This window comes from Rana temporaria, chromosome 12 (genome assembly GCF_905171775.1).
Source record: "Rana temporaria chromosome 12, aRanTem1.1, whole genome shotgun sequence".
Taxonomy (NCBI): Eukaryota; Metazoa; Chordata; class Amphibia; order Anura; family Ranidae; genus Rana; species Rana temporaria.
In genome coordinates, this window is record NC_053500.1 from 135,738,655 (window position 1) to 135,751,061 (window position 12,407).

Sequence of the window (12,407 nt, forward strand, 5' to 3'; positions counted from 1 at the left end):
TTGTCCCGCCATCTTGTGTTCAACCACACCATGGCCCACTATTCCTTGTCCATCACCCCATTTACAACCATCTCATGTTCTACTAACACATGCTTTTATTTAGCTGGCCTCTGTCCGAGTGCCAATCGCAGGCATGTTGTACTGGTTTTTCCTGGTCAGGGCAGCAATCTCATCATGACTGGCTGGAAGATTACCGGGAGGATGGCTGAACAAAATACTGCTGATCAGAGGATGCCCAGCATGACCACAGAGAGGTTGTTCAGCTTTATGTGGAGCAGATGACAACTCTACACCCTCACCTAGGACCAGCAGGCTGAAGAAGATGGACATCCCGCTTGATTGCTCCTCCTGCAGAGCCTGGACTCCAGTGTTGACCGGGATGATGGGCTTAGCCGGGGTCTGTAGGACAAGCCGCGTGGACATGGCCGCAGTGGTGAGCAGAGTGATGTTGAAGTCTCCATGGCTGTCATTCCGCACCCTGGAATAAAACCATAAACACATCCACCAACAATCAGAACATGGGACCTGCAGTCATCCCACATTTCCCCAATAGGTCCAGCATGGAGTGTGCAGGACATACAGCAACCAATCACAATCCATCACTCACTAGACTACTAACAGGAAAGTTTTTATGGGTTACCACACAACATTCTTTTTATATAAGGTCCATAGCTGAATCCCACCCACAAAATTGATAATTATTATATAGAGAGCAGGGGCCCCTCAATGATAATAAAGGAGGCACAAAGGGGTCCCTCAGTTATATGCAGGAGATAAACAGAGGGCCCTCATTGATAATGCAGGACTGTGATAGAGAGGAAACAGGGGGGCCCTTCAGTTATGGTAAGTCAGGGGTTGACAAATTTGCTTGGAATCTAGGAGCCAGCTAAAAAAGTTAGGAGCCAGAAAACGCGCCCCGTCGCGACGAGCTTGCGCGCAGAAGCGAACACATACATAAACGGTGTTCAAACCACACATGTAAGGTATCGCCGCGATTGGTAGAGCGAGAGCAACAATTCTAGCCGTAGACCTCCTCTGTAACTCAAAACATGCAACCTGTAGAGTTTTTTAAACGTCGCCTATGGAGATTTTAAAGGGTAAAAGTTTGACGCCATTCCACGAGCGGACGTAATTTTGAAGCGTGACATGTTGGGTATCAATTTACTCAGCGTAACATTATCTTTCATACTATTAAAAAAAATGGGGATAATTTTACTGTTGTCTTATTTTTTAATTAAAAAAAGTGTAATTTTTTCCCCAAAAAAGTGTGCTTGCAAGACCGCTGCTCAAATACTGCATGACAGAAAGTATTGCAACGATCGCCATTTTATTCTCTAGGGTGTTAGGATAAAAAAATATATAATGTTTGGGGGTTCTAATTAGAGGGAAGAAGATGGCAGTGAAAATAGTGAAAAATTACATTAGAATTGCTGTTTAACTTGTAATGCTTAACTTGTAATACCAACGGCCACCACCAGATGGCGCCAGCTTACACATCTGGTGGTAATAACTTGTAATACCAACGGCTCACCACCAGATGGTGCCAGCTCATAAAAAAAAAAAAAAAAAAAAATTTTTTTTTTTTTTTTTTTTTTTTTGCCCCCCCTTCCAAGCCAAGTCGCCAGGACCCTATTTCTAGTCGCCATGGCGACCTGGCGCCCGGGATTTGTCGACCCCTGTAAGTTGACACACAGGGACCCTCAGTGTTGAAGGTGGAGGGGACACATAGGGGCCCTTAAGTGATGATAATATAAAGGACATCCAGGTGCTCCTGAGTGATGGTGGCAGAGGGGACACACAGGGGCCCCTCAGCGATGATAGTAGAGGGGACACACAGGGGCCACCTAATGATGATGGTAGGAGGGACACCTAAGAGCCCCTCAGTGATGATATTACAGGGGTCAAACAGGCCCCTCATGATAAACGCACAAGGGAAGACACAGGGGCCCTTCAGTGTTAATGCAGGGGACACATAGGGACCCTTTAGTGATGATAATACAAGTGACAATTATAATACAGCGGTCCGTCTGTGATGATAAAACAGGAGACACACAGGACCCTGAATGATGACATTAGAGGGGACACACAGGGCCCCCTCGGTGGTGACAGTAGAGGGGACACACAGGGGCCCCTCAGTGATGACATTAGAGTGGACACATAGGGGCCCTTCAGTGATGACTGTAGAGGGGACACACTGGGACCCCTCGGTGGTGACAGTAGAGGGGACACACAGGGGCCCCTCAGTGATGACAGTAGAGGGGACACATAAGGGCCCCTCAGTGATGACAGTAGAGGGGATGCATAGGGGCCCCTTAGTGATGACAGTAGAGGGGACACATAGGGGCCCCTCAGTGGAGATAGTAGAGGGGAAAAACAGGGGCCCCTCAGTAATGACATTAGAGTGGACACATAGGGGCCCTTCAGTGATGACAGTAGAGGGGACACACTGGGGCCCCCCAGTGATGACAGAAGAGGTAAAACACAGGGGCCACTCAGTAATGACATTAGAGTGGACACATAGGGGCCCTTCAGTGATGACAGTAGTGGGGGACACACAGGGGCCCCTCAGTGGTGACAGTAGAGGGGACACACAGGGTCCCCTCAATGATGACAGCAGATAATACAGGGAACATATAGGGGCCCTTTCGTAAAGGTAAAGCAAGGGACACCTAGGGCCCCCTACGTGATAATAATACAAGGGACTCACAGCAGTCCCTCTGTATTGTACTGCCAGGGGCCCCTCTGTGGTAATAATACAGGGGAAACATGGGGTCCCAGAACACAGGAACACACAGGGGCCCCTCAGTGGTGACAGTAAAGGGGACACACAGGGGCCCCTCAGTGATTACAGTAGAGGGGACACATAGGGGCCCCTCAGTGATGACAGTAGAGGGGACACACAGGGGCCCCTCGGTGGTGACAGTAGAGGAGACACACAGGAGCCCCTCAGTGATGATAGTAGAGGGGACACATAGGGGCCCCTCAGTGATGACAGTAGAGGGGACACATAGAGGCCCCTCGGTGGTGACAGTAGAGGAGACACACAGGAGCCCCTCAGTGATGACAGTAGAGGGGACACATAGGGGCCCCTCGGTGGAGATAGTAGAGGGGGAACAACAGGGGCCCCTCAGTGGTGACAGTAGAGGTGACACACAGGGGCCCCTCAGGGACAGAACACACAGTTCCCCGGCCACTCTCCCCCTCAGTAACATGTCCTATGTATATCTATCGTAAATACGGAAGTAAAGAAGGGCCAACACTCACTCCGCCTCCGCCATCTTGCTACACCTTCATAAAGCGAGCGGTACCATAGAGTGCAGCTTAGGGCGGGGCAGAGCGCCTCCCTGCAGTGACAGGACCGCAGCCGTATTATCTCTCCCCGAGATCACCAGAGAGAGGAAGCCAAGAGGGTGACGTCTCCTTAGGGATGACAGGAAGCGTGCTGACGTTGCCTGTTGCTATGGTTAGGAAGCTTTAGACGGGAGGAGGAGCCAATGTGTGGAAGGGAGGAGCCTGAACCTGCATGGTCGCAGTGACATGGTCTGGGGAAGTACTGACCATGTGACTAAACAAATGTGGTGTTCACCTATCACATACCTACCCCCATACACAGTGTAGAAAGGAGCAATGCAATCTGTGACACAGTGACAGAAGGAAGTGTCACTGCAAGTAAAGAGTAAAGGGAACACCCCTTTAACCACTTCCATACTGGGCACTTACGCCCCTTCCTGCCCAAGCCAATTTTCAGCTTTCAGCACTGTCGCACTTTGAATGACAATTGCGCGGTCGTGCTACACTGTACCCAAACAATTTTTTTATCATTTTGTTCCCACAAATAGAGCTTTCTTTTGGTGGTATTTGATCACCTCTGCGGTTTTTATTTTTTGCGCTATAAACAAAAGAAGAGTGACAATTTAAAAAAAAAACACTATTTTTTACTTTTTTATTTAATAAATATCACAATTTAAAAAAAACAAAACGTTTTTTTTCCTCAGTTTAGGCCGATATGTATTCTTCTACATATTTTTGGTAAAAAAAAATCGCAATGATCATATATTGATTGGTTTGCGCAAAAGTTATAGCGTTTACAAAATAGCTGATAGATTTATGGCATTTTTATTTTATTAATTTTTTTACTAGTATTGGCGGCGATTTGCGATTTTTTTACTGTCACCGTGTCATTGCGGCGAACACATCGGACACTTTTGACACGTTTTTGGCGCCATTCACATTTATACAGCGATTAATGCGATAAATATGCACTAATTACTGTATAAATGTGACTGGCATTCAAGGGGTTAACACTAGGGGGTGAGGGAGGGGTTAATATGTATCCCTAAATTGTGTTCTAACTGTGGGGAAAGGGGGGTGATGTTGGCTGGTGCAGATGATGCAAAGAATAATCAGACATATATGGATGGCTGTAGTTTACTTGGATTCATTTGTATTGAAGAGACATACAGCAGAGAGCATGGTGCTCAGGTTAGCACACGAGATATAAAAGAACAACGACCATAGATAACAGGAAAATGCAGTAACAGATAGTTAACACATAGAACATTATGATAGAGTATCTGTGTATAGTGACATCTAGTGGACATACTCCAAATACACAGGGAAATAAACCAAGCAATGTATAACATAGCATGAAACAATGTTCAGTCTCCAACACCCCTTCTCATTGTGAAGTGCTTAATTAGACAAACCGATTCTTCTCGTTAGATCCATATGTCTCTTTGCAGGCAAAGGCTTAGTAAGGATGTCTGCTAACATTTCCTCAGTGGGACAGTATCGTAGATCCATCTGTCCTTGCTCTTGTAAGTCTCTTAAGAAGTGATATCTCACGTCTATGTGTTTGGTTCTCGGGTTTATCCGCTCTGTCTGTGCGAGTGCTATACATCCTTGATTGTCCTCATAGATTGGCGTGGACTCTTTCTGGTTCTGATCTAGATCTTCCAGCAATTGTCTCAACCAGATTACCTCTTGCCCTGCTTGTGATGCGGCCACGTATTCTGCTTCGGTGGAGGACAGTGTCACTGTGGACTGTTTTCTGGTGGTCCAGCTGATCAGGCCGTCTTTAAATAGAAACAGGTGTCCACTGGTGGATTTCCGATCACTGGGGTCACCTGCCCAGTCTGCATCCACATATCCAGTCAGACCACTCTTCCCTGTTGATGAAAATTTCAGTTTAAAGTCTATTGTTCCCTTCAAATAGCGTATGATTCTTTTTGCTGCGTTCCAGTCCATCTGGGTTGGCTGGGATACTTTTCTGCATAAGAATCCCACTGCTGTAGCTATGTCAGGCCTTGCCACTGTAGCAATGTATAGTAACTTCCCCATTGCCCTTCTGAATTGTGAGTCATTTTGCAAGGGGTTAATTGAGTTGTTTAGTTCTTTAAGATAATTTGTCTCCATAGGCGAGTTGACTGGTTTGGCATCATTGAGCCCAAAAGTTTCAATTACTTCCTGTATTTTGTGACTCTGGTTAATAAGAAAACTACCATCTTCTTCTCTTTCTATCTGCATGCCTAGGAAGTGTTTGACATCACCTAGATCTTTTGTTTCAAAGTCCATGTTTAAGACCTCCAGCAGTCTGGAACAATCCCCTTCTTGCTCATAACATACTAACAGATCATCTACATAAATGAGTACAAAGATCCACCTACCATTTAGTTTCTTGGTGTATAGGCAGGGATCGGCCTTGCTCCTCTGAAAGGATTCTCTCAAAAGCGCCTCATTAATCTTCATGTTCCATGCTCTGGCTGCTTGCTTGAGCCCGTAGATCCCCTTCTTAAGTTTACACACCTGTTCTGGCTTTTGTGGGTCTACAAAGCCCTCTGGTTGCTCCATGTAGATGTCTTCTGTTAAGTCACTGTGTAGGAAAGCGGTTTTTACATCAAAGTGCTTTACTAGCATTTGTTTTGTAGTTGCAACTGTGAGTAGAGCTCTGATTGTGGTATGTTTGACGACTGGGGCAAATGTCTCGTCGTAGTCTTCTCCATATTTTTGGGAGTATCCTTTGGCTACGAGTCTCGCTTTATATCTCTCAACTGTGCCATCAGTGTTGTACTTGACCTTGAAAGTCCATTTACACCCAATTGCCCTCTTTTTGGCCGGCAGTTGCGTTAGTACCCAAGCCTGCGTGTCCTGTAGTGAGATGATTTCTTCCTCAGCTGCCTTTATCCATCTCTTGGCTTCCCTCTCTGGGAGTTGTGTTATGTCTTTCCAACAAGTGGGTTCTCTTACGCAGGATGTTTCTACTTTGTACGAGAGTCTGTTGGGGGGTTTACCTCTGTTTTCCCTCACTGAGCGTCTTGGTTCAGCGTCATTAGCTGGTTCAGTTTGTTCCAGTCTTTTCTGTGACACAGTATCACTTTCGGGGGTTCGTTCCATAGGAAAGAAAACCTGCTCAGCGTTATTTGGTTCTTCTGCTCTTGGCATGGCTGGCTCCGTTACTTCATTTCTCGGGTCCTCGATAAATGTTACGCTGCTGCTGATTGTCACTTTATCGGTCTTCGGGTCTATGATTCTGTATCCTTTGGTGTTGTCGGCATAACCAACAAAGACACCTTCAATTGCTCGATTCTGGAGCTTGCTGCGCTTTTCTCCCGGAATGTAAGCAAAAGCTTTGCTTCCAAATACCTTGAGGTGTCCTATGCTTGGTTTTCGACTGTGCCATAGCTCGTATGGAGTTTTGGTTGTTGCCTTGGAGTGTAATCTGTTTTGTAGGTAGGTGGCCGTTTGTGCTGCTTCTCCCCAATATTTTTCAGGGAGTCCAGAATCAGTCAACATGCATCTGATCATTTCAGTCAGGGATCTGTTTTTCCTCTCTGCTACCCCGTTCTGCTCTGGAGTATATGGGACAGTCTTTTGATGTTCTATTCCTAGTTCCCTGAGTGTATTCTCAACTTGAAACCCTGTGTACTCCCCACCATTATCACTTCTGAGTACTAATGGTTTTCTGTGAAATTTATTGCTTACTTTGGTAACATAGTCCTTCAGCTTGTCGAATACTTCTGACTTATTCTTCATTAGGTATGTCACTGTAAACCTTGAGTAGTCATCTATAAAAGTTAATATGTATTTATTTCCTCCTGGGGTGGTTGTTCTCATAGGCCCGCATACATCTGTGTGTATTAGGTCGATCGGTCTTGTTGCTCTGCTTTCACTTGCCTTTGGTGGGGTTACTCTGGTGGCTTTGGCCTTGATGCAGCATTCACACCTTAGCGTGTTTGGGCAGCCTGTTAACTTGAAGCCTTTCGTTAAATCCCGTCTGGCCAGCTCCTGTATGCTGTCAGGGTGCCTGTGGCCCAGACGTCTGTGCCATAAATGAATACAGTTCTTGTGTTTATGTGTGCAGAGCTTTGTTTCTTGCTCAACAACATCAAGTTCATAAAGGTGCTTGCCCGCTTTAGCTGTTGCTATCACTCTTTCCCCATCTTGGATAGTGCATTGGTCACCTTTAAACGTTGTGGTTAGTCCTTTGCTTGCCAGTCGCCTGACTGATATAAGGCCGCCATTGAGTCCGGGAACATACAATACATCCGTCATTGGTATTTTTAACACTTGTCCATTCTCATTTTTACAAGTGACTATTCCATATCCTGTTCCTTCAGCAGTTGTGCAACTCCCGTCTGCAAGATATATGGCTTCTTTCTTGTCTGGATTGAGCTCTACAAAGAATTCTCTGTCGTTAGTCATGTGACTTGTTGCTCCAGAATCTATATACCATTTATGGTTGGTGACGGCATCTGTCACTTTAAAAGTTCCGTGCCACGCTGCTTGGTCGTTGTTTTTCATCATGGTTATGAGTGCCTGATTGGGATCTTTTTCCCTCTGCTCATTCCTCCACAATGGACAGTCGCGCTTGAAATGCCCGGCCCTGTTACACCGGAAACATAGTTTGGCCTTCCAGTTTGGCATCTTAGTGTCTGTTGCTTTAAGTGCTGCTCCTGTATCGCTCTCTTGCTTGTGAGAAGTCTGCTCCTTTCTGCGCTTGTATTCATCTGAGAGTCGAGATTTCACTAACTGTAATGTGAGTTCTGCTTCAGATCTTGTCTCTAATGCATTAATCAGAGGGTTGTATGACTCTGGCAGGCTGCATAAAAGTATTGCTGTCACATGGTTATCTTTGATCTCCTCTCCGAGGTCCCTGAGTTGTGCAACAATCTCCAGCACGCTTCTTATATGTTCTTGCATATCCCCTTCTGGAGTCATTTTTGACTGATACAGCTTCCTTAGTAAATATAACTTGTTGTTTAAGCTAGAGCTCTCATGTAATCTACGGAGTGCATTCCACATACCTTTGGCAGTATCTTCCCCTTTTATGTGGATAAGCTGTTCATCTTCTACCAGTAGGGCTATTGTAGCTCTTGCCTGTCTGTTTTTCTTATCCCACTCCTGGTTGTCTACATCCGGCCTGTCTGTGGTGAGGACATCCCATGTGTCATCTTTGCTCAGCAACATCTCCATCTTGAACTTCCACATCTGGTAGTTGTCACTATTTAGCTTAGTGATCCCCAGTTTAAGATCCCCGCTGCTAGCCATGATTGATGTACCTTGCTCGTATTCCAAGTGCCTGGATACCTCAGAGCAGATTTCCTCCGCAGCTTGATCAAAGATGGTGTGCAGGTGAAGACTAGGCCTCTGTTCCGGCTGTCTGATGATTCACGTTGTCTGGGCCCATAACCTTTGTTGGCTGGTGCAGATGATGCAAAGAATAATCAGACATATATGGATGGCTGTAGTTTACTTGGATTCATTTGTATTGAAGAGACATACAGCAGAGAGCATGGTGCTCAGGTTAGCACACGAGATATAAAAGAACAACGACCATAGATAACAGGAAAATGCAGTAACAGATAGTTAACACATAGAACATTATGATAGAGTATCTGTGTATAGTGACATCTAGTGGACATACTCCAAATACACAGGGAAATAAACCAAGCAATGTATAACATAGCATGAAACAATGTTCAGTCTCCAACAGGTGACTGGGGGAGGTGACCGATGCTGTGTCCCTATGTACAAGGGACACAGATCGGTCTCCTCTCTCCCCTGACAGGACGTGGAGCTCTGTGTTTACACACAGAGCTCCACGTCTTGTCCCTGTAGCCGCCGATTCCGAGTGCCTGGCGGACATCGCGACCGCCAGGCACGCGCATCGGCATCTCGGGGACGCGCCGGGCGCGCGCGCGCGGCCGCCGGCGCGCTCGCGCGCCCCCCAGTGGCCGCAAGAATACAGGACGCCAAATGACGTCCTGTTGAATTTTCAGAGTAACCGTGGAGCCGTCATTTGACGATGGCCCGGTACTCTAGTGGTTAAAGAGCAGTAGTTGCAGACTGGTGACACCCTTCTTCACATTATTGCACATTATATAGCACCCTGCACCTCTGGACCCCTTTACATTACACAGCACCCTGCACCTCTGGACCCCTTTACATTACACAGCACCCTGCATCACTGGACCCCTTTACATTACACAGCACCCTGCATCTCTGGATAGGGTTGCCACCTCATCCCTTTAAAAAGGAACACATCTGAATTACACAGGTTCTGTGGCTGATTAAGGTGGTAATTAAACTCACTTGGTGCCTTATCTGCATTAAATTAGCCTCAGAACCTGTGTAATTCAGATGTGTTCCTTTTTAAAGGGATTAGGTGGCAACCCTACCTCTGGACCCCTTTACATTACACAGCACCCTGCACCTCTGGACCCCTTTACATTACACAGCACCCTGCATAACTGGACCCCTTTACATTACACAGCACCCTGCACCTCTGGACCCCTTTACATTACACAGCACCCTGCATCACTGGACCCCTTTACATTACACTGCACTCTGGACCCCTTTACATTACACAGCACCCTGCATCACTGGACCCCTTTACATTACACAGCACCCTGCATCACTGGACCCCTTTACATTACACAGCACCCTGCATCACTGGACCCCTTTACATTACACAGCACCCTGCACCTCTGGACCCCTTTACATTACACAGCCCCCTGCACCTCTGGACCCCTTTACATTACACAGCACCCTGCACCTCTGGACCCCTTTACATTACACAGCACCGCACCTCTGGACCCCTTTACATTACACAGCCCCCCTTTTCCTTGACTGAAACACTACACTATATTGACAGTATATCTATTTCAGGTCTAAAGAGGAACCTTTTGGAATGAGGGGCAAATGGATTTGATTCCAGAAGAGGGACAGGCACTCTAAATAAGGGACAACTAGAAACGATGCCGTATGCTACAACTCTGTGTTGTGTTTGCTCTGCGTTTCTAGACTTGCTAAAAACACATCAGAAAATAGTCTAGAGTTACCTCTGGCAACAGATGTTGGAACAAACAAAGCACAGGCCTGGTAAACGATATAAAACGGCGCTCCCCTCCCTCTGTCCTCTGGCGCTCGTATCGTATGTCACGGAACTGAGTCTGTGTGTAAGGTCCCGCCCCCCTAGTTCGGCTCGTGTGATAGGCGGAACATTAGAAGACTATCAGACGAGCCGAACTAGGGGGACCTTGCAGACAGACCCAGCTCCATGACATACGATACGAGCGCCGGAGGACAGAAGGAGGGGAGCGCTGCAGTCGCCGCATAAGGCGGCCCCAGGGCCAGTTCGGCCCTGCTCCTGACTCTCCCTGTCGATTCCAGGGGGGGGGGGGGGAATTATCCCCCTTGCCCTATGGAGCGGAAACCCATGCTAGTACCGAGTACTTTCCTCCTTTTTTACCGATCTGCATAGTTGTTCAAGAACAGAGACTTGGGGCCAGATTCACGTAGCTCAGCGGATCTATAGATCCGCTCGTTCTACGTGAATTAAGATCCGCTCCCGCAAGTTTAGGAGGCAAGTGGCTAATTCACAAACCACTTACCTCCAAACTTGCGACGGCGGATCCTAAATCCCCCAGCGGAATTCAAATTCCGTGGCTAGGGGAATGTCATATTTAAATCAGGCGTGTTCCCGCGCCGATTTAAATGCGCATGCGTCGTCCGGGGAATTTCCCGGCGTGCATTGCTCCCACTGACGTCACTAGGACGTCAGTGGTTGCGACGTGAGCGGGACTTGCGACGCGCGTGTTCGTGAATCGGCGTACGCAAACGACGTAGGAAAATTCAAATTCGACGCGGGAACGCCGGCTATACTTAACATTGGCTGCGCCTGATAAAAGAAGGGGTAAGTATACGACGGAAAACCGCTACGGAAACGACGTAAGAAGACTGTGACGGGTCCGCGTACGTTCGTGAATTTGCGTATCTCGCTGATTTACATATTATTTTTTGTAAATCAGCGGGAACGCCCCCGGCGCCATTTTTAAATTGAAAAAAAGATCCGACAGTGTAACACATTGTAACACTGTGGGATCTACCCCTATCTATGCGTATCTGATTCTATGAATCAGGCGCATAGATAGGACCAGTGTAAGTCAGAGATACGATGGTGTATCTGTAGATACACCGTCGTATCTCTTTGTGAATCTGGCCCTTGGAAAGTATTAAAGCTAGTGGCTCAAAACCGCAGCCAGGGATCTAGCATTTCCATAAGAAGGTCAGCAGTGGCATCTCCTGTATATCCCTCATGAGTCAGGTTGAAAAAAAGACACAAGTTCATTGAGTTTAACCGATAGAAAAAATACGTATAAATGGGTCCTCTGTGTTTTTACACCAAACAAGATATAAACTTGTTATTTCTGAAACTCTACATGCTGTTCTTGTTTGATATGACGATGCCAGGGGCATCATGTGAGCGGAAGGATGCACTGCCTGATACTAATGTATGCCAGTCCCTCAACTCTGCACCCAGGATGCCTCTGGCTTAGTCATTTGATACAAGAAAAGAATTACCGTATTTATCGGCGTATACCGCGCACTATTTTGCCCTGAAAATCAGGGCAAAATCGTGGGTGCGCGATATACGCCGATACCCGCTTTCCCGCCACGAGTTTGAATACTGCGCCCGCATATAGCGAGCGCAGTACACTCGTGAATCTTCGGGCAGTCTCGGCGCCTCTCGTACTGACGTCCTGAGCGTACAGGACGTCAGTGCGAGAGGCGCCCGAGCCTGCCCAAAGATTCACGAGTGTACTGCGCTCGCTATATGCGGGCGCAGTATTCAAAGTCGTGGCGGGAAACGAGCGGGAGGACGCCGCAGAAGGACGCCGGACCCGCCGAAGATGGACACCGGACCCGCCGAAGATGGACACCGGACCCGCCGAAGATGGACGCCGGACCCGCCGAAGATGGACACCGGACCTGCCGAAGATGGACACCGGACCCGCCGAAGATGGACACCGGACCCGCCGAAGATGGACACCAGACCCGCCGAAGATGGACGCCCGACCCGCCGAAGATGGACACCAGACCCGCCGAAGATGGACACCAGACCCGCC

At 47.5% G+C, this 12,407-nt stretch overlaps 1 protein-coding gene across 1 annotated transcript in view; it reads right to left on the reverse strand.

Annotated features, from left to right (window-relative positions):
• SLC9A8 (solute carrier family 9 member A8) overlaps positions 1 to 3,404 on the reverse strand; it is a 47,488-nt gene extending 44,084 nt beyond the window's left edge. Inside the window, exons 1-2 of the mRNA XM_040330857.1 lie at positions 3,265 to 3,404; positions 300 to 478 (exon numbers count right to left, since the gene is read on the reverse strand). Coding sequence (XP_040186791.1) covers positions 300 to 478; positions 3,265 to 3,278 — 193 coding nt within the window. The 5' untranslated portion in view covers positions 3,279 to 3,404. The remainder of the gene's footprint in view (positions 1 to 299; positions 479 to 3,264) is intronic.
• Positions 3,405 to 12,407: the final 9,003 nt, after the last annotated feature.